The sequence below is a fragment of the Triticum aestivum genome, chromosome 4B, assembly GCF_018294505.1.
Source record: "Triticum aestivum cultivar Chinese Spring chromosome 4B, IWGSC CS RefSeq v2.1, whole genome shotgun sequence".
Taxonomy (NCBI): Eukaryota; Viridiplantae; Streptophyta; class Magnoliopsida; order Poales; family Poaceae; genus Triticum; species Triticum aestivum.
Window position 1 is genome coordinate 536,465,951 of NC_057804.1, and position 23,249 is coordinate 536,489,199.

At 46.9% G+C, this 23,249-nt stretch overlaps 1 protein-coding gene across 1 annotated transcript; it reads right to left on the reverse strand.

Annotated features, from left to right (window-relative positions):
* Positions 1 to 5,563: 5,563 nt before the first annotated feature.
* LOC123095136 (polyamine oxidase 1-like) lies at positions 5,564 to 10,545 on the reverse strand. The gene is made up of 11 exons (XM_044516950.1): positions 10,299 to 10,545; positions 9,955 to 10,207; positions 9,272 to 9,418; positions 8,907 to 9,170; positions 8,204 to 8,255; positions 6,963 to 7,046; positions 6,731 to 6,880; positions 6,386 to 6,643; positions 6,220 to 6,301; positions 5,998 to 6,088; positions 5,564 to 5,903 (listed from the first exon to the last, which is right to left on the reverse strand). The coding sequence occupies exons 1-10, from the start codon at positions 10,408 to 10,410 to the stop codon at positions 6,009 to 6,011; spliced, it is 1,482 nt and encodes a 493-aa protein (XP_044372885.1). The 5' UTR covers positions 10,411 to 10,545; the 3' UTR covers positions 5,564 to 5,903; positions 5,998 to 6,008.
* Between the last annotated feature and the right edge of the window lie 12,704 nt (positions 10,546 to 23,249).

The window sequence follows — 23,249 nt, forward strand, 5'->3', positions numbered from 1 at the left end:
ACATAACTCACATATCACATCATCATATCTCAAAACTATTACTAAGAATCAAGTTTATTTTGTCCAATGATCTTCATGACATATTTTTTTCTTTATCCTTATTGGATATCTATCACTTTGGGACTAATTTTCATGTGTTGCTTTTCATAAGCTCAAACAAATATAAGTGAAGATCATGAGCATAACATATTTTATTTATCTCAAAATAATTTAAGTGAAGTAAGATAGAATTTCTTCAAAAATAATAATCACACCGTGCTCAAAAAGATATAATTGAAGCACTAGAGCAAGCCCATTGCTCATAAAAATTTAAGTGAAGCATATAGAGCAATTCTAACAAGTCATGACATAATTTTGGCTCTGCCAAATAGGTGTGATATCAAGCAAGTATTGATGAATTAAAACAAAAAATAAATCAAGCAAAGACACATATCATACAAGATGCTCCAAGCAAAACACATATAATGTGACGAATAAAAATATAGTCTCGAGTAAAATACCGATGGTCGTTACAAGAAAGAGGGGATGCCACTCGGGGGCATCCCCAAGCTTAGTTGGTTACTCATTCTTGGATAATAGATTGGGATGCCGGGGCATCCCCAACCTTAGACTCTTCTATCCTTCTTTCATCCATCGTAAGATAACTCAAAACTTGAAAACTTCAATCACACAAAACTCAACAAAACCCTTGTGAGATCCGTTGGTAAAAGAAAGCAAACCACTACTATAAGTGCTGTGTCAAACCAATTCTTAATTTTTTTTTGTATTATATCTACTGTATTCCAACTTTTCTATGGCAAAAACTCATCAAATAAAACCATAGAGCCATCAAAATAAGCACATAACACAAAGAAAACAGAATCTGTCAACACAGAACAGTCTATAGTAATCTAGAACTTTAGAATACTTATGTAACTCAAACATTCTAAAAAATTAGGATGACCAGCATAATTTGTATATTAATCTTCTGCAAAAAGAATCAGGGCAAAATCTCTTTTCAGTGATTTATGATAATTATTTTCGTGAGCACAAAGTTATGTCTTTTTCAGCAAGATCAAACAACTATCACCCCGGAAGATCCTAAAGGCTTTACTTGGCACAAACACTAACTAAAACACAAAAAAACACAATCATAACAGTAGCATAATTTTGCTAACACTCAAGAACAGAAAGCAAAAAGAAAAAAAAATTATTCATTGGTTTGCCTCCCAACAAGCGCTATGGTTTTACGCCCTTAGCTAGGCATAAGATTTCAATGATGCTCACATAAAAGATAGTAACTGAAATATGAAGAGAGAATCATGTAGCATATGGCAAACATATTTAAGTCTAACATACTTCCTATGCATAGGCATTTTATACGCAAACAAATTAGCAAGACAAGAAACATCTAGCATATGCAAAGAAGAGGAATAAAACGTTGACGATCTCAACATAACGAGAGGTAATTTAGTAACATGAAAATTTCTAAAACCATATTTCCCTCTCTCATAATAATTACATGTAGGATAATAAGAAAATTCAACAATATACCTATCACAAAACATATTCTCAACATGATCCACATGCATGCGAAGTTGACACTCTTCCAAAAAAGTGAGATTAACATATTAAAGTCATGACCTCTCCAAACTCACTTTTATCAAAAATTTCATAAGATTGAACATTCTCCAAAGTAGTGGGATCTAAAGTTGACACGCTTCCAAACCCACTTTCAATATTATTGCACACACTATTATCAATCTCATATTCATCATGGGGCTTAAATAAATTTTGAAGATCATAAGAAGAATCACCCCAATCATGATCGTTGCAATAAGTAGTGGACATAGCAAAATTAGCATCCCCAAGCTTGGGGTTTTGCATATTACTAGCATGATTGACATTAATAGGATTTATAGTAAAATCATTGCAATCATGCTTTTCATTCAAAGAGCTATCATGAATCACTTCATAAATTTCTTCATCACAATTTTCAGATTCACGAATCTCAAGCAAAACTTCATAAAGATAATCTAGTGTACTCAAATCACTAGCAATTTGTTCATGATAATTGGATCTCTTAAAAAGATTAGCAAGTGGATGAGGATCCATATCAAGAGATATTTAGCAAGCAAAGATGCAAGCAAATAGAAGACACATTGCACACAAGCAAAGAAAAGATTTGACGAGAAAACGACGAACGAAAAAAGAGAGGCGAATAAAATGGCAAATTTTTTGTGAAGTGTGGGAGAGGAAAATGAGAGGCAAATGGCGAATAATGTAAATTGCAAGGAGATGAGATTTGTGATTAGGAACCTGGTTATGTTGAAGATCCTCCCCGGCAACGGCGCCAGAAATTCCTTTTGATGTCGCTTGAAGCTACGTCGGTATTTCCCCAAAGAGGAAGGGATGATGCAGCACAGCGGTGGTAGATATTTCCCTCAGAAATGAAACCAATGTTATCAAAATAGTAGGAGAACCAAGCAACACAATGTAAACAGCCCCTGTACACAAAGAACAACACCTCGCAACCCTATGTGTTAAAGGGGTTGTCAATCCCTTTCAGGGTACGACGCCTCAAGATAGGCAAAGGACGTGAGGTAAATTTGTAGATGGGATAAATAGATCATGGAACAAATAAATTGCAGCAAGGTATTTTTGTATTTTTTGGTTTAATAGATCTGAAAAAATAAATGCAAGGAAAAAGTAGATCGCAAGGCAAATATATGAGAAAGAAGACCCGAGGGCCGTAGGTTTCACTAGTGGCTTCTCTCGAGAAAAATAGCAAATGGTGGGTGAACAAATTACTGTTGGGCAATTAATAGAACTTCAAATAAGCATGACGATATCCAGGCAATAATCATTACATAGGCATCACGTCCAAGATTAGTAGACCGACTCCTGCCTGCATCTACTACTATTACTCCACACATCGCCCCTATCCAGCATGCATGTAGTGTATTAAGTTCATGGAAAAACAGAGTAATGCAATAAGAACGATGGCATGATGTAGACAAGATCCATTTATCTATTGCGGCAGATATGGATCCCGTGTTTTTATCCTTAGTAGTAACGATACATACGTGTCGGTTCCCTTTCTGTGACTGGGATCAAGCACTGTAAGATCGAACCCACTACCGGGCACCTCTTCCCATTACAAGATAAATAGATCAAGTTGGCCAAACAAAACCCAAATATAAGAGAAGAAATACGAGGCTATAAGAGATCATGCATATAAGAGATCAAAAAACTCAAATAACTTTCATGGATATAAAAAGATATAACTGATCATAAACTCGAAGTTCACCAGATCCCAACAAACACACCGTCAAAAGACTTACATCATATGGATCTCCAAGAGATCATTGCATTGATAATCAAGAGAGAGAGAGAGAGAGAGAGAGAGAGAGAGGAAGCCATCTAGCTACTAACTACGGACCCGAAGCTCTACAAAGAACTACTCACGCATCATCGGAGAGGCACCAATGGAAGTGGTGAAGCCCTCCGTGATGGTGTCTAGATTGGATCTCGTGGTTCTGGACTCTGCGGCGGCTGGATGAAAATTCCGTCGACTCCCCTAGGGTTTGTGGAATATTGGGTTATTTATAGAGAAAAGAGTCGGTCCAGGGGGCACCCGAGGTGGGCACAACCCACCAGGGCGCGCCTGGACCTCCTGGCGCGCCCTGGTGGGTTGTCCCCTCCTCGGGACCCCCCCCCCCCTTGGGTGCAACCAGTGCCCGTTGTGTTCCTTCTGGCCAATAAAAAATCATCATAAATTGGCATGTCATTTGGACTCCATCTGATATTGAGTTCCTGCGATGTAAAAAACATGCAGAAAACAACAACTGGCACTTGGCACTATGTCAATAGGTTAGTACCAAAAAATAATATAAAATGACTATATAATGATTGCAAAACATCCAAGATTGGTAATTAAACAACATGGAATGATCAAAATTATAGATACGTTGGAGATGTGTCACTGATACACCTAATACGCGCGCTACTGCTAGGCTTTTCCCTAGTAGCGGGAGTCCCCTCTCCATCACCGGCCGTCGGAGTACTTCCTATTGTTCTTCGTCTGTTCTCCTCGTGGTAGGTGCTAATGCAGGTATTGGTAGGCATGGCTCCTTTAGAAATTTCAAAGTTGAGCCCGAGCCCATTTGCTCGCAGGTTAGCAGTAAATTCAAAAAAGTAGCTAACAAATAAAAAAACTGATCTTTTTACACTAAAGATGATAGGATTTATAGGAGCTTGCAAAAAATTGCGTCGTGATTACTTCAGGAGGAGCTCCTTCCAAAAAAATCGTGCTCCAAAATGTCCAAAGCTGCTTGAGTTTACAAATTCCTAGAAAATTTCATCATCTTTATTGTTATTAAAAACTATTTATATTGAATTTATTGTTCATGCATAAATGCACAAGAGCAGATGAGCTCGGGTGCACAAACGCCGCTCTTCAGCTCTTTTGTGGTTTTTATTTCTTTGTTCCCTCGTTCTTTCTCATGTGAATGTCTTGAACTAGACAGTAGCCTTGATGTTTGTATATGATTAATTGCATTGATAAATATGGCCTGGACTTCCATATGTCTTCCATAGTTGCCTACAAATGATGATTTCACAATAAAAGTGAGCACTAATTCTGCCTTCTCAGACCATTAGCGTTTCCGGTCGTCGGATAGAGACTTCGGAGCGGTTTCGACCGTTTATCAACTCACAATCCACTTGGGCTTCAGTTGATAACCAAAGAATGCTACACGGTCTGGGTCACTGCTCTTGTAACAAAATGGAAGTTCTGGTGTCATCTGGACTATATGGGCCTCAGGCATGCGAGCGGCAACCAAAGAAAACAATACATAGTTTGTTATGTAAAAGCATTCACAGTGTGTTGTTTTTCCTGCCTCTTAGCCTTCTCTCTCCTACTAGAGGTAGCCTCTGTATACTGCAAACTGTAGCTCTGGTCTAAAATTGCTGGCATCACCTCTTAGAGCATCACCACTATATAGAGGCAACCTTGCCTCTAAGGTAGGCCCCATATGATTTGCTTCGTACCACATGAAAAATCCACAATGTATAAAGACTCTAACTTGCCTCTAAGGTGGGCCTTAGCAGAAATTCAAAAAGTATTGATTAGCACCCCATTTGTTCAACCAACCATCTTTATCTTCTACTTTATTATGGTTTTCTAAGGCTGACAAGTGGGACCGAATGGATTGTTGAAATGTTAGAGGCAGCCTCTAAGGTTAGAGGCGACACTAGCCAATTTTTTGTTAGAGGCGGCTCATACAATGTATAGAGGCTGCCTCTAATAGGAGAGAGATGGCTATGAGACAGCAAAAACCACACACTGTGGATGCCCTTAGCTTGGAGACAGCCTTCATCGAATAAAATAACTATGTCGTCCCACATGTTAGTTCTTTGGATCAGTTGTGAGAGATGTTTGGCATAATAAATTAGTCTGAGATTTCTTATGTTTTTAGTATGTTGTAGTGCATGAAATAAACAGAGCATCACATACGATTCACCCTAGTCGAAGAAACAATATCACGAATAGTGGATTCACCACAAGATTTTATTCAACTTAAGAACTTGAGTATCCCACCGATAACAAGACACAAGTAACACTCTTCCGAACAGTTTACAGTCTGAACAATTGATTGAACAAACAGATGGCGTGGTGACAGACACGTGACGATCTCCCGGAGAGGTTGCTCTAGCTACCTTACTATCAGACTAATATAGATACAGGCATGTAATCTGCCATCACTTTGTTTTTTCCAACCGGGCTCACACCCCTTTCCATTAATCTCTTAACGGAAATGACCAGTACATAGCAGTAATCTGACACCAGTCTGCCGTCACTTAACTGACGTCCATCCGTTCAATCTCATTGGAACAGACATCATATGTGATATGATGCTTACCTACAACGAGAAATAAAATCAGCACAATGGTCGACTGGGTGTCCGGGCTTTGCCACCACTTAACATGATAAGTACCAGTTTATGTAGAAGTTACCTCTTAAATCTCTAGTCAAATTTGCCCGGGATGTGGTATTTGCACATCCTCTTCTGGGCACACTTGATCAGAATATCTGCAGAGTCAATACCTGGCAAAAAGATACGAAGAATACGCATGAGCACAAAATTAGCATTGGCATAAAAATGTTCTATCCCCATGGTGCCAAGTAAATCATCTGAAACTCAACACTAGGCATAAGACGTCGTCATACATACATACCTGAAAGATAAGCTCCATGGACATAACCATTGTAGTGCTCGCTGGTGTGCTCCCCGGTGAAGTAAACCCTGCCGACCGGTGACTATGTACCACAGGGAAAGATCACAAAAGTGTCAAATGAGCACTGTAGAATGCTGACAGGTTTGGGTTACCACGCACGACGCACCCTGAGCTGGTCGTATTCGTAGCGGTTGACGCCGATGGGCCAGTTGGAGAAGGTGCCCCTGTAGAACCTGTTGGACCACCACCGCGGCACGAGTATGTCCGTCGCGTCGGGGACGTCCTCGCCGGGGAACATGCTCCTCAGCACCTCCACAATCTCCGCCTTGGTCTGGTTGTCCGACTGCTGCTCGATCCGCCTCGACTCCTCGTCGGTGACGGTGACCAGGAGAACGTTGGCGTCTGGGTATTGCGCCTCAAACTCCTGAACAGACAACAATTCAAGATCACCGATGAAGTTTGAAGTTGCAAAGTTAAACTGGAGATCAATATCGTTGTAGATTGTGATTACCTGCCACACCCCGTAGTAGCCTCTCCTGCTGCTCGCGTAGAGGAAGAACTCCCTCCCTTTCCCTTCGGGCCAGAACTTGCGGGGGAACTTGACGAAGATCTTGGTGTACACGGCCATGTCGAACTGGTAGATCGAGAGGATCTTCCACGCCTGATACATCAAGAACGAGAAGTTCAGCACCAACCAGCAGATCATCAGTCAATGCCGATGAATAAGCAGGACAGAGACTGACAGGAAGCCGTGGCTTAAACTGTATGAGATCGGACTGCAGGACCCCCACGCTGGTGGAGACCATGACGTAGTCAGCCTTGTACACCTTTTTTTTTTTAAGAAAAGGCACAAAAGCCCGACTTCAAATTAATGAAGCCATCAACCGGCTAGGATACAATGGTGCTGAATTACAAAGGCAAAGACTTGACCAAAAACTGAAAAATACATGCCAAATTCATTACAGAGAATAAGGCAGCAAGAAAACTGCGATCAAGCCGCCGGAGAGCTTGCACAGCTAGAACGGAAGGGCCGAAGCCACCCGGCGACAGCAAAAGCCGTGAACATGAAGATCCAGACCGCGTGAAGGAAACCATCGACTCCACCGCCCGCCGCCTCGGGCCACTGCCGGAGGAGAGACCACTATCTCCCCTTCGTCCAGACCGTGTCGAACACGCGGACGCCCACTGTCGGCCGGCGACCAACCAGCAAGCAAAGCGAGGAGCCGCTGAAGGATGCGGAAGAACCCACACGCCACCACCAACGCCGGCAACCAAGGGAACCGAGCACCGCCGCCGCCACCCACCACCACGCACCAGGTCCACAACCCCCAACCACCCCTTGAACGGCGCCTCCAGGAAGGGCCGAGACGCCAGAGCGCCTCCACCGTCCGGCCAAAAGGCCAAGGCTTTCGCCCGGGGAAGGGAGGAGGAGGAGGGGGGCGGATCTGGAAGCTCGACCCGCCCTCAAGAGGGAGAGCGGCACCGGAGCGCCGCCGGCGTCGAGGTCGACGCGAAATCGACCAGGGGTTTCCCCCGTTCCAAGAGTCCACCGGCCCAACCTCGAAGCCCAGATCTGACAAACCAGCCACCAGATCGGCGAGAGGAGACCACCGCAGTGGGAAGGGGCTGGGAGGAAGAGAGCCGCCCACCGCTGCAGCAAGACCTCGCCGTCCTCACGCCACCCACGCGGCCGGGAGGAACGGCCAGCACCTGCGCGCGCCATCCACCGGAAAAATCGACGCCGCCATCTCCACCCAGGGCCGCCGCCCTGGCTTCCAAAGCTCCTCACGCCGGCGCGAGGCAGCAGATCCTCGCCGCCACCTTCACCGGAAGACGCGCGGCAGCCGACAGGCTCCTCGGGTGGCGGCGAGGAGGGGGCAGGAGGGAGGAGAAGGGGCGGCGGCTAGGGTTTGGGGCCGCTCCCGAGTCGCCCGAGAGGGGCGACGCGAGAGCCGGGGGGAAAAGATGAAGAATCCTTGTACACCTTGTCATCCTCCGTCTTGACGGCGACGCCGCTCCCGGAGTGGGAGATCTCTTTTTTTTTAGAGAAAAGGCCAAGGCCTGACTTTATACGGATACCACAGATTCACAGGAAATCATAACCACACAGAGGAGTTTAAGCAACTGCCATACACAGCGCGCAGAAAACTTGACATGCTCCAAAAAAATTGGCCTAACTTTAACAAGAGCTTTCCAGAACTGAGAACCACGCCGCGCGGGAGCAAACATAGGATCGGAGTGGGGAAAATATTTGGCCTTAAGAATCGAAAACCACAGCGACCCGGCCCCCACAGTCATAATTTTCCACCACCACTTGATGAGCAAACACATGTTCATCACCCGAGTGTTAATAATGCCTAACCCCCCAAGGTTTTTAGACCTACACATCAGTTGCCACTTAACCAGCCTATATTTTCTTTTGTTATCAGCTGAATTCCAGTAGAAGCCACCCCTATGTTTGTCGAAGCCAGAATGCACGCCATTCGTGAGAAGATAGAAGCACATAAGAAACATAGAAAGAGAAGACAGGCAAGAATTAATTAAAGCCATTTTGCCTGCATTGGTATTATATCTACCCCTCCACGGGAGTGGGAGATCTCTCTCACCACCTACAAACAATGCATTATCTCAACGAGTAATAATAACCGAAGGGAAGATGCAATGCAGGTTCGTTGGACGTGGGGTATGTATGTGCCTTGTTGAGCTGGAGGCGGGGGTCGACGATGTCACCGGACTTGTCGGCCTTGAGGTACTGGCCGGCGAGGTGGTGCACGACGGCCTCGTAGCCGCGCTGGTCGGCGACGAAGTAGACGTCGTCCCCGAAGTCCCTGAAGGTGGCGAGAGGGACCACGTTCTGCAGGCTGGTCACCCGCGGCGGCTCCGCGAACTCGTAGTCGTGCTTGAAGTAGTCCAGGATCATGTCCACCGGCGACGCCGGCCCGTTGGGCATGCTGACAGACAAGCACGTCCAAGAGTATGAAAGTTCAGTGCACTAACTGAACAAGCAAGTTCTCGGCCCTCTCTTGCAGGCTCAAAACCCATAGAGACGTACTGGTTGTTGAGGCGTTGCATGGCGAGGATGGACATGTCGTCCTGGCCGCTGGGGCGCAGCTTGGCGGGGAGCTTCGCGCCGCCCTCTTCCACCTCGTCCAACCGGTCGAGTCTCTTCTGCACGTACGCTCTGCCGTAGATGCCGCCCCTGTCAAGTTTACACATACCAACATCACAACATTTCTGACATGAAAAAAAAACATCATAGCTTTTGTCACCACCAATTTTTGCCAACTTGCCAATGGTTGAATCTTGAGGGGAAACTAATTAGTTCCAAACCAAGTGTCCCTCCTTTTATATGTAGTATTTGATCAGCTCAGCTGCTACCATTTTTTTTAAATACGGCTACCACCAATTTCATTGAGACTTGGAAATGTCTGCAAATTACTCAAACAAAGTGGTGGCCTGGTTCGTTTCGAAGTTCAAATTTTCTTAAGAAACAGGGTGCGTGAAACTTAAACCTTGAGAGATTACTAATTTCAACCCACGTTTTCGGGGTTAAAAGGGCCCTTTCAGACTAATTAAATTATACTAGTGCCGTTCAGTTCTGTTTCTTTTTTTCATAAAGCTAGCATCCAACAAGCATATGTTGCCGATACGTTATTTCTCATGCAGGCATGGATAGATCGTCAGTTAGCGCGCGCGTTTTCGTGGTAATTCATTCGACTGATCTGGCGTACGTACTTCTCCTTGTAGACGTTCTCCGCGAGGCCGTCGAAGTCGGAGCGGAAGTTCCTGAGCTTGAGCGTGGAGTTGACGAGGGGCCAGATGGGGTTCATCTTGCCGCCGTTGACGCCCTCCACCCAGTTGGCGCCGATCTCCACGCTGACGCCGCCGAAGTTGTGCTTGCGCATCCTCCCGCCGACGTGGTCCGTCGCCTCCAGGATCACCAGGTCCGTTATCCCGGCCTCCGACAGCCGCTTCCCAGCCGAGATCCCTGCAACCACACGCACAACGTGCAAAGTTACGTGCGCTGGCTAGCTCGCGAGCTAGTTAATCATGTGAATGGTGGTGTGTGCAAAATGTACCGGACATGCCGGCGCCGACGATGATGACCCTGGGGCCGGCGGCGGCGGCAAGGGAGGCATGGTGTGCAAGGGTCAGTGCGAGCACCAGAGCAGTGGCTATGGTGGGCGTCATGTCTCTCCTCGTGGATACAGGCCGACCGAACACACAGTTTCCTCTCCGCCGCTCCGCCTCATAGGCCTGTTTATATACTGCTAGGTCGAGGAGTTGGCAGAGAGTTCGGTCTTCTTCTATGTGCAAGGCACTTGTTTTTCTTGAAGCAAGGCAACATATTTCTATTTTATATTAGTAAGTTTATATAAGAAAAATAGTGATCGGATGGGAGAGTAAGAACTCCCAGTTAATTCATGTAAAATCAGATAATTACCCGCAAAAAAAGTAAAATCAGATAATAACAATTCGTGCATCTTTAGGAGATTCCTTGTAAGTTATGTTTGAAACATATTTTTCTGTTTTAGGGGATTAAGAGCATCCTTACCGGACCCTGTATAATGCCCCGACCCGCAAAATAACCGTCAAAATACGGGCACGCGTAAAATGCTGCCCGGCCAGACCCCACAAACGCGTCGGACCCGCAAAAAAAATTGAGGGGCGCGGTAAAATCCCATCCCAACCCGCGAAACCACAGGTTTTCGCCTCGACCCGACGGTGCCGCGTATCCCAAGAAAGTTGTTGGCGGGAGGGACATTTCAGCCCGCGCCTTTTCCCCACCCCCTTCCGCCGCCACCCGCCATTGGTTTCGCCCATCTGCCGCCAGCGATTTTGGCCAAATCTGCGGGCGGAATCGCGCCGCGGAGGCGCCCCTCCCCTATTCCACCTAGCCGCTTCACGGGCTTCCCAGATCCGCCGATCCGAGCCGCCCCTAGTCGTCGTCGCCGCCCCAGGATCCACCACCCCGAGCCACCGGTGAGTACTTGCGCTTGTGCTTTGGGATGCGGTATGCATAGTTGCTTAATGCGGCGTTCGTATTTGTGAATTTAGATGGAATTGAGCCCCTGCGAGAAGTTTTTGCTCGAGGATTCCTCCGATTCGGACAACTCGGATGTTGAGACGCTGCTAGTCAACTATCGGCAGCAGACGTTGGTGATGGCCCTCGCAGTGAAGGAGCACAAAGACGAGAACCGAAAGAGACGTCGAGGATCGACCATCGGCCATCTTTGCATTCCTCGAAATCGTCATCTCGGGAATGAGATGTTGATGCAAGACTACTTCATGGACAATCCAACATATCCCCTGCACCTCTTCCGAAGAAGGTACCAAATGCGTCGATCCCTCTTTGTGAAAATAGTGCAAGCTTGCGAGGCCAATTGTCGGTATTTTACTCAAAGACGAAATGCCATGGACTTGAAGGGATTTAGTGCATATCAAAAAATCTCGGCAGCTATGCGGGTAATTGCATACGACATTCTGGCTGACTATGCCGATGAGTACCTTCGCATTGGTGAAGATACTATAATTGAGTCAGTGCGTAGGTTTGCCAAAATGATCATCCGTGTCTTTGGTCCTGAATATCTTCGGGCACCCAACGAGGAAGACACAAAAAAATTGATGGCATCTGGTGAGAGAAGAGGTTGGCCTGGCATGCTAGGAAGCATTGATTCTTTGCGTTGGACTTGGAAAACCTGCCCGAAGGCAAGGCAAAGAATGTATTGTGGCAAGTCTCGTGATGCAACAATTGTGCTAGAGGTCGTATCATCCGAGGATTTATGGATTTGGCGTTGCTTTTTTGATATGCCGGGTACTCTCAATGATATCAATGTGTTATAACAGTCTCATTTATTAGCTAGACTTGCTAGTGGTGATGCTCCTACTTGCAACTACACTATTAATGGGCATGAATACACAAAGAGGTACTATCTTGCGGATGGTATCTACCCTTCTTGGTGCATATTTATCAAGAGCACCCCAAACAAGGTAACAATGTGAATTTGCAAGGGTACAAGAGGCAGACTGAAAAGACATTGAAAGAGCATTCGGGGTTTTGCAATCTAGGTTGCCATTGTTCGTGGTCCTTCTCATTTTTTGGGAAAGCGATCCTTGAGAACATCATGACATGTTGTATTATTCTTCATAATATGATTCTCGAAGATGAGAGAGGCATGAACTTGGAGTTCTTCTACAACAATATGGGTAGCCGTGTCAAACCAGCTAGAGACCCTAACCGCATTAGAGTTTTCTTCAGACCTACAGGGAGATTGAAAATGCAAACACCCACTTTCAACTTCAGGAGGATCTCATTGAGCACCATTGGCAAAGGGCTGGGCAGTAACACATTCCATTCATTTCATTTAATTCATGTGTGATTTATATTCGAGACAAGTTTTGTATTGAATTATATAGTTTGCTTCGGTGATTTGAATAATTATTGTAATTTGGATGATTGTTGTATTGTACTATTGACATCTTTTCTTATATTAAATTAGTAATTCTGAATATGAAGCATATATGTCAAATTCAGATAAAAACGCATATGATATGCGGGCCGGCGCGCCACTGGTAAAGCAGATACCGCATAGCGGATCTCTAAAACGGAATATCTGTGAATGATCCGTTCTACAATTCTGCTATGCGGGGTCTGCTCGGCTGACGCCCACGCTGACTCGTAAAACCGTTTTTCCGCGAACTGTAAACGAGTTTTGCGGCTAAGAGTTAAGACCCATCTAGCATCTTTGTTAAAAATGTAGATGCTGGTCACCAGCACTTTGGGTGATGCAGTTGGCACATGGTCTTGTCGATTGCTTGTTCTTCCCTGTCGACGGAAAGTCCCGAGTCTGCTCCTCCCATAACTGCCTCAGATTCTTCTCTTCAATGGTGGTGGAAGGCCGGCTTGTTTGGTGGAACAGGTTTTCCATAGTTTGTGTGTGAGAGTTTGACATCTTTCTGTTGAGCTCGACGTGCCATCAGTGTGAGTGGGCTTTGCCCTATTGTTTGATTTTTTCACAGTTTTTCGCACTTAAACAAGCAACAATTTTCTTCTTAATTAACAAAAGGCAAAACTTTTGCCTCGGTTTCAAAAAAAAAAACTCCCCGCCCCTTACAAGTTCTCTCTAGCCTATCTTTAATATAACACGGGAGGCAGGGCCGGGCCCGTAAAATCCGGGGGCCTGTGTCAAATTCTAAAATGAGGCCTGCCCCACTACTTAAAAAAATAAAGCTATAATAAACCCTATAATAAATTCATGTATTCTTTGTTTCTTCTTATGCTTTTGGTAACCAGATTATTATAATAGACTAATTTGTAAAAGACATGACTTGGATCTTTGAGCACCTGATGTCTAGACCAATTGATGATACACAGATGTACGAAAGCTGAAAAGAAGAAAAATTAAATGATACACAGCAAATATTTAGCAAGTTAGCAATAAGCTATTGGCAGCACTGCTGAATAGATTGATAGGGCCTCACAGTACAAATTTAATTATTATGATTGAAATTTGCATACATTAGTACTCCCTCTAGTTCTTTTTTGTCCGAAATTAAAGTATCTTTATTTTGACCAAACTTACAGAAAAAATTATCAACATTCACAATGCCAAATTAATACTGTTAGATTAATTATGAAGTGTAGTTTCATTGTATGTATATTTGGTATTGCAGATGTTGATATTTTTTTAATATAAATTTGGTCAAAGTTTATAAAGTTTGACTTGACATAAATCTAATACGCGGAGTAAAAAGGACCGGAGGGTGTAAAACATACCTGAACGCTAATTGTACTACTTATCAAAACTGCGAGGATTAAAGGAAAAGTGGTAACGAGGTAGCACCTGTCATGAATGGTGAAATGCCCTTGATTGGTGATTTAAAGGTTGATGATTTGCGCGGCGCCGGTACACGGCCGTGTGTTTGCCCTTCTCATCACTTGCTGGCTGTTGCACTGCTGCGGTGCTTTCCTGCCGGCGTCGGCTTCGGTTGGGCGGCTGGCGGCCGCCGGCTCTCTTCTTCGCTAGGGCTGTACTGTAGATCCGGTTCTGCGACCTGTGAACGATTGGTATTCTCTCTCTGGCCAGCGAGTTAACGATCTTACCTGCGAGCCCGGAGACGCTAACCTTTCTTTTTTTTGGAAAACACCGGGAGACGCTAACTTGGCTGGACAGTTAGGTATAAGGGCATGTACCATGGTCAATAAGATAGTTTTATCTTAAATCTTGTATCTAATTTAGTGATGACAAAAAAACATGTCTACAATGGATCATCTCTTAGCCTTATTTTTAATAACTAGTTATTCATAAAAACATGGTGAGAAATATTGTGCTAAGAGATCATCTCTTGCCTTCTCTTATGATTTCTCTCTCCTCCACTTCATTATTTATTCTAGGTGGCATTGCTAAGATAAAACCATTGTACATGCCCTAAAGGGTCATTGTCTTAGAAAACGCCAGAGAAAGGCTAGCTGGCCCGCATCGTTTCCTCTGACGCGACCCGGGGGAAACCCTAACCGCCACGGCCGCACCCTCTCCCCCTCCTTCCCCTCCGCTACCGCCAGAGGTGTGCGCCGATGTGCGCTCGACACCGATGAAGGTGGCGGCGAGGGATCTGGCGGCTCCACGTAGCATGGAGGGCCTTGGCATCCAGGGCGGCGGCCCCAGGCGGACAGCGCGGGGTAGCCCTGGCGGCGGGCCATTCGTGCTGGAGCTTGTGAGGCGTCTTCCTCGGTCTCGAGGGTGACGAGGAGGTGTCGGTCCCTGGTCACTGGTGTGCAGCCTTCCCCGCACGGTTGCCGCCGCCAGATGCAACCCACCCTTTCCGCCCGATTTGCTCCTTCCATTGCCGGATCCGGGTCCCATTGGCTTAGGTCGTTCTTCCCGGCCGCCGGCAGCGTGAATCTCGTCGAGCGGGGTTGGATCCGGGGGAAACCCCTGGCCGGCGTTGCAGCCACACCATAGGCGACGCCCTGGGCGCCGTTCCCCTCCTTGGAGGTTGTGGTGTGGATCCTTCTCCCCCTCCTTCCGTCCCCTGCTAGGTGAAAGCCTAGGTCCCCTGAATTGGGCAGGGACGAAACATCAGTGTCGTGTTCCTTCTTGGAGGCGCAGTCAGGGGATCGTAGGGGAGGCGAGAGAGTCTGGTTGTGGATGTGATGGTGGCGGGTGACAACTAGGCTATGTACTTCAATGCATTCTCTTCAGTTGCTTATCATTGTTACCCTTGTTTGCTGTGACTGTGGCCGATAGCTCTTGCCCTTCGGTGTTGCTTAACCGCGGACGATGACGGTGCTCGGAGTGGTGTGTTATGAGCTTGCGGGTCTGATCCTAGTTTCTTCTCCATACGCAGCTTGGACGTCTTCCATCTGGGTTCTAGGGTGAACCGAGTTGCCGACTGCCGGTGCGGCATCCTTCAAACCAGGATGAGAGGGCAGGGGTCCTTTGTAGTGATAGTTTCAGAGGAGGTTCGGCCCATTACTGTCTTCGAGTTTGGCTACAATCACGAAGCTTTTGCGCAGTAGTGCATCCTTTCAAGTTCGTAGTTAGTCCTGTTGGTGTAGCTCGTCCTGTAGGATGATGGCCACAGCACGGCGTTGCCTCTGCTTGCTATCGCTGCTGCCTTTGAGTGTGTTTTGCTTTCCTCCTTGTATAGCCGTTTTGCTTCTATTTGCTTTTCCTTGTAAGTTGGTGATCTTGTAATCCTCGCCGGTTAGATGGCTTTGTTAATTCAAAGCCGGTATCTTCTTGAGCCTTCTTTGTAAAAAAGGCCACCTGGGCTTAACTAGGCCTATCTACATAGTACTCACAAAGTGGGCCCTGTAAATTTGGGGCCATGTGTGGCCGGCACGGGCTGTACACTCCTGGGCCCGGGCCTGATGGGAGGCTGCTCACCTTTCATATTCATGGCATGTCGACTGGCACAACGACCAATTGTCCCGAATCCAGCTGTAAAGCCGAGCGTCGACGCCTCGAAACCCTAGATCACCCCAGCCATGCTTCCATTTTTCTTACCTCCACCATCGATTCGGCCCTCTTCCATTGTTGATTCGGCCCATCATTGTCGCCCTCCTCGGGGTTGAGGTCGCAGCCGCCAATCAAGCTCCTACGCCTCAAGCAGCCTCGTGTCGCCTACCCAGCGCTGCTACCGCTCTGCACTGCCTCCCGCAGCCCAAGCGCCGACTTCCTCAACCCAGGCACCGCCTCTCCCGAGCCTCCTCATCGCGTCCCCTCAGCCTGTTGTCATCCTCTTCGATCGGCTTCGTTCACCATCAACGCTCCCTAGGCCCTAAGTCGATGTTGCAGTCATCGTCGCCGGTGCCATTCCCAAAGTATTGAGGCATTCGGTGCCACCTTGGGGGAAATTTGTGGAGGAAATCCGCCACGCCGATGTTGGTTGCATGGTGGTTGGGTTCTTTCGACACGACAAAGGAGAAAACATGTTCCTACCATGCCACCGTAGTTTGCTTCTTCGAGCAGCAGGCGAGACTTAATTTCCCAGTAGATGCCGTGACTACTCTCGCCCCTGCCACCGTTCGGACATATCTCGGGCACGGGAGAATGATGCAACAACGAGTTGGTGTGACGCCCCCGATTCAACCGTACACTAATCATGCACGCAAACGTGTACGATCAAGATCAGGGACTCACGGGAAGATATCACAACACAACTCTAAAACATAAATAAGTCATACAAGCATCATAATACAAGCCAGGGGCCTCGAGGGCTCGAATACAAGTGCTCGATCATAGACGAGTCAGCGGAAGCAACAATATCTGAGTACAGACATAAGTTAAACAAGTTTGCCTTAAGAAGGCTAGCACAAACTGGGATACAGATCGAAAGAGGTGCAGGCCTCCTGCCTGGGATCCTCCTAACTACTCCTGGGCGTCGTCAGCGGGCTGCACGTAGTAGTAGGCACCTCCGGTGTAGTAGGGGTCGTCGTCGACGGTGGCGTCTGGCTCCTGGACTCCAGCATCTTGTTGCGACAACCAGAAAGAAAGAAAAGGGGGAAAAGGGGGGAGAAAGCAACAGTGAGTACTCATCCAAAGTACTCGCAAGCAAGGAACTACACTACATATGCATGGGTATATGTGTAAGGAGGCCATATTAGTGGACTGAACTGCAGAATGCCAGAATAAGAGGGGGGGTAGCTAATCCTGTCGAAGACTACGCTTCTGGCAGCCTCCGTCTTGCAGCATATAGAAGAGAGTAGATTGTAGTCCTCCAAGTAGCATCTCCAAGTAGCGTATCCAGGTAGCATCTCCAAGCGCATCTCCAGTCGCATCGCATAGCATAATCCTACCCGGCGATCCTCTCCTCGTCGCCCTGTAGAAAAGCGATCATCGGGTTGTCTGTGGAACTTGGAAGGGTGTGTTTTATTAAGTATCCGGTTCTAGTTGTCATAAGGTCAAGGTACAACTCCAAGTCGTCCTGTTACCGAAGATCACGGCTATTCGAATAGATTAACTTCCCTGCAGGGGTGCACCACATAACCCAACACGCTCGATCCCATTTGGCCGGACACACTTTCCTGGGTCATGCCCGGCCTCGGAAGATCAACACGTCGCAGCCCCACCTAGGCAAAACAGAGAGGCCAGCACGCCGGTCTAAACCTAAGCGCACAGGGGTCTGGGCCCATCGCCCATAGCACACCTGCACGTTGCGAGGGCGGCCGGAAGCAGAACTAGCCCCCTTAATACAAGAGCAGGCTTACGTTCCAATCCGGCGCGCGCCACTCCGTCGCTGACGTCTGAAGTGCTTCGGTTGATACCACGATGCCGGGATACCCATAACTACTCCCGCGTAGATGGTTAGTGCGTATAGGCCAGTAGCCAGACTCATATCAAATACCAAGATCTCGTTAAGCGTGTTAAGTATCCGCGAATGCCGAACAAGGCCAGGCCCACCTGTCTCCTAGGTGGTCTCAACCTGCCCTGTCGCTCCGCCACAAAGTAACCGTCGGGGACCGTCGGGAACCCAGGCCCACCTCTACCGGGATGGAGCCACCTGTCCTTTCAGCCCCCAACTCCGAACAGTATCACAGGTAATGTAACAGTGTAAAGTATATAGTATATGCCCGTGATCACCTCACGAAGTGATCACAGCCCAGTAGTATAGCATGGCAGACGGACAAGAGTGTAGGGCCACTGATGGAACACTAGCATCCTATACTAAGCATTTAGGATTGCGGGTAAGGTATCAATGATTGTAGCAGCAATGACAGGCTATGCATCAGAATAGGATTAACGGAAAGCAGTAACATGCTACGCTACTCTAATGCAAGCAGTATAGAGAAGAGTAGGCGATATCTGGTGATCAAAGGGGGGGCTTGCCTGGTTGCTCAGACAAGGAGGGGTCGTCGGTGACGTAGTCGTACTCGGTGGCATCAGCGTCGGTCTCGTAGTCTACCGGAGATAAGAGGGGGAAGAAACAATGAATACAATGCAAACATAAACACGACGATGCGTGACGTGACAATGAGCGGTGCTAGGTGTGCCCTAACGTGGTATGAGGTGGTACCGGTTAATGGGGGAAACATCCGAGAAAGTATTCCCGGTGTTTCGCGTTTTCGGGCAGAGGAGCCGGAGGGGGAAAGTTGCGAGTTCGATAGGTTAGGGGTGTGTGGCGAACGAACGGACTGCGTATCCGGATTCGTCTCGTCGTTCTGAGCAACTTTCATGTTGAAAATATTTTAATCCGAGTTACGGATTAAAAGATATGATTTTCTAAAGATTTTATTAATTTCTGGGATTTAATTAATTATTTAATTAATTCGGAAAATGGATTTATGACGTCAGCATGACGTCAGGCTGACATCAGCAGTCAACAGGGGTTGACTGGGTCAAACTGACGCGTGGGTCCAATGGGACCCACCTGTCATACTCTGTTAGGTTAATTAGGATTTAGTTAAACTAATTACTGTTTAATTAAGCTAACAGGTTAATTAGATTAATTAAACAGGGTTAATTAACTTATTAATTCACTAATTAATTAATTATTAATTTTTATTAATATTATTTTAAATTCTTTTAATTCTATTTTTGTTAAACATGTTCTGTGGGCGGGGCCCATATGTCATAGGCCCCAGGGGGCCATAGCGGTTTTGGGCGCGGGTGCGGGCACGCGCCCATCAGGGCCACCAGGGGGGCGCCGGCGATAGCAGGGCACGGCGAGGCCGGCCGCCGGAGGCGACAGCGGTGAGGCCACGGCGGGACGGCGCCAGGGCGCGGCAGCAGAGGCGAGGACGCGGGGAGCAAGGGAGAGGGCGAGGCAGAGAGGCCTCAGCGGGGCGAGGCGCTGGGCGCGGCCAGCGCACGGACGATGCCGCGGTCGTGAGTGTGTGCGCGAGACTGAAGGAGGAGAGGAGGAGGCGGAGGCTCACAGCGAGATGCAGGGATCGGGGCAGTGGGGCGCGGGGAGGAGACGGAGAAGTCAGCGACGCGGTGACGAGGTGCAGGCCGACGAGGAGGAGGAGGCAGACCGGCGAGGACGTCCGGCGAGGTCCAGGCGGCGGCGTGCGCGGTCGATCTAGGCGGCGGGGTCGTTGAGGCCGTTCGGGGAGGAGGTCGAGGACGGTCGGGCGACGAGGAGACGAGCAGTTGCGGCGAGGGACGGCACCGACGTCGGTGTTGAGCGGCCGGGGCCGAGGCGGCGAGGGGCGCCGGGTTCGTTCCCCTTCCCGATCCAGATCGGGATCGAGAGGTGGGGGAAGCAGACGAGGGGGAGACGGGGAAGCGAGGTCCGGCGAGGTGGTCCTCTAGGCAGCGTCGACGAGGTGGCTGCGACGGTGCGGCGATGGGGTCGGGGTCGCTCGACCCCAATCCAGTCGGGAGGGAGGGAGGAGTGAGTGGGGGTCGTGGGGAACGATGGGGGGAGTGGGGGTGACGCTAGGGTTCGGTCGCCCCAGGGGGTGCTGTAGGCACCAGCTGGGCCGGCCTGGTTGGCCCGATGGCCTGCTGGGCCATGGTCCAGCGGGGGGGGGGGGTGTATCTTCTATTCTTTTTTTTTGTTCTTTGTTAGTTTTGTTTTCTGTTTTTATATTTTCTTTTTTTTATTTTTTTATTTGTAGTTTCATTTATCTTTAGTTTTATAAAATTTACCCCTAATGCCTAAATTTGTACTAATCAACAAACTATTGTGGGATTAATTATTAACCCATAATAAAATAGTTTTAGCATTCTATAAATTCAATAGGCATTTGTTTAATTGTTTTACTACTGTTTTAATCGTTCTAGAGCCTTTAAACATTTTATCAAAGTTTGGTTTCTCCACCATAATTACTTACGATTTATTTGACACAACCCGAACATTTTAGTTTTAATTTTTGAAAACTTTTGTTGTTTGCCTGATTTTAAATTGAATTCAAATCGGTTTCGAACTAATGCGAGATTAACCACAGTAATCGAGGTGACGTGGCATCATTAGTGGAGGATTACTGTAGCGTAACTATCCGGGCGTCACAATTCTCCTCCACTACAAGAAATCTCGTCCCGAGATTTAAGAGGGGTGTAAGGGGGGGGGAGTTCTGGTTACGAAGTCTAACGGATCTTCTCATCTTTGGTTGATCTTTCGAAGTGGTTGATCCCTTTCATTGATTTCTTCATTTCTCTATTTCAAGTCGTCATCCTTTCTTCGGGATCTCCATCGTCCTACGAACGCGACCAAGGGGAAAAACTCCGGAAGAATGCATTTGCACAAAGTTGGGCATCTGACGGTGAACTCAATGGGAAATACACAAGGTACCCCATGAGTTATATTTCAGTGAATTTGTTGAGTGCAATAGACGATTGTACCAAAGTTTCAAACGGTTAGGCAATCGTTCGATGCCTGAAACAACATGCGAAAGGGGTCCAGAGCAATGAGATTGAGTATTGCGTCTGCTACCAAAATAGATCACTTGGGACGGTGGCCCGTGAATTACATACGAGGCCACACGCGAAGAACAACCTTGGGGAGAGGGGGTGCAGGAGAGTCAGGTTTCGATCCTGGGACCTGTGGGTTATGGGCCCACCATGTGGTTGAAAGTAGGAAGGGGGCCGACAATTTGCACGGTCATGATAGTAAGGCGTGTCAAAGGGTAGCCTGTCAGATATGTCGGCAACAACATCGATACCAAGGGCGAGGGACGAAGAGAACCATTTTCCTGCTCGTTGAACGAGGCGGGCTAATAGGCAAGGTTCTCGTCCATCGGTGGTTACCGGAATATCATCAACAATCGTAACAGGGTCTTACTAACCAATTATACATCTAGGTGTTTACATAAGCAGTGAATCTTTACTGCTTAGATTATATAGATCACAAGAATGTCAAACACAACAAAGTAAAGTAAAAGGTGATCATCAGATTAAATAGAACAATGGAATGGAAAATGTGTTTATACACCTATTTCAGGGGTATATCCTTCCCAAGGACAAGAAGAGCATGATATCCATGACAGGATATAATGTAGAAAACCCTTTAGGTAAGGGGGGAGGAATCTCATGATATTACCCATACAACGGTGTTTGGATAATTGATAAAGAGAATTTAGCATTGTGCTTCAAATGTTCTTGGTGATGAACGGAGTACCACAGACATGCTTCAGGTAGCAATGATATGGTGTTTCAATCAAGGGCCCGACTTCGGATACACCCATGATCCATCAGGAGTAACTTATAAAATAAGTCCTACCACTTCCTCCAGGAGGAATGGTTATCCTTGCAAAAGAAATCATAATGATAGGTCCTCCAGCCAGGGGGGGGTGCTAGGCATGACATCATGTTACCGGGTCATCAAAGGACAAACAACATAACTCCTGGAAAGTTGTCCCAACCATTATATCTGACCGAGATTCAGATCCAATTGGTGTCATGATGCCTCAGACTCAGGATGTCCGAGAAGAAAAGGCGCAACACAAATCATTGAAATGGCATTGCAAGATTCTCGGGAAATGAACTATGGGAGCGGGTTCCTGAAACAATAGTTCATCATTAAGCCAAGGAGAGGTGAGGGGGTGGCTGATTGACTCAGCGACAATTCATTGAGATTTTCAAAAGATGGATTTCCACAATAATGTGAACAAGAAGATGACATTTGTCAGATCAAATGGTATAGTGATGTATGCTCGAGGAAAACATACACAATTAAACATTGGTTGAAAGGTGTGCCCGAAATATGACCTTAGGCAGCAAGATCACTGTTAGAGTGATGATTCAATAACCAACAGTCTAAGAACGAACTGTCAATCATTAACTTCAAGCAATAGGGTTGCTAAAAGTACAAATCCAAGCAGCATCATTCCCTTGTTGGAATCCCGGTTAGAATCAACACAGGGAACAAGAAGGAATGGTGATGGTGAGAAGTATCACTTGCATCAAGAATTCTCAAGAGGTGGTGAAATTACCACGACATTTTTCACATAAAAGATGGTAATATTCCAAGCTAAAGAAGAACAAACGTTGGATAGCAAGGAACTCAAGGTATAACACAAAACACGAACAAGTTTTGTGTTGAACGGAAGACAATAAAGTGGTCACTGATAACACAAATCATCGAGGGCAAGGATGGTATTACTCAACATGAATTCAACTGGTATCCTGGAAGTGCTCAGAATGTTGATGATATTCACGACACATTTGTCGCGGGAGTTCATGAAGATGTAATCGATCGGTGATGACATCAAGTCAAAGTAATGATAAAGTGAAAGGTTATTGGAACCAAGGGTACGACACAAACTCGAAACCAAGCTTGTTGTTCAAGGCGAAATGATATGATGATGATGATCGACGTAAGGTTAGTTCATCGTCGAAAATTGTGCTCCGGGAAGAAGGACCGGGTAGCACAGTTAAAATTAGCTCGATAATGATATAGCCGATCAGGCTAGGAATGACTTGAAGGATTAATAAATTTGTAAGCAGTGATGGGTTCAAATACTTGTTGAATTGCAATGCGAACTCGATTCAGTTATCGGTGTCTTTGAGTTTTTAATAACTCAGAGCCCGTGAAAAATTTGAATCAGTGAGAAGGTAGTACTTGATGAACTCATAAAAATT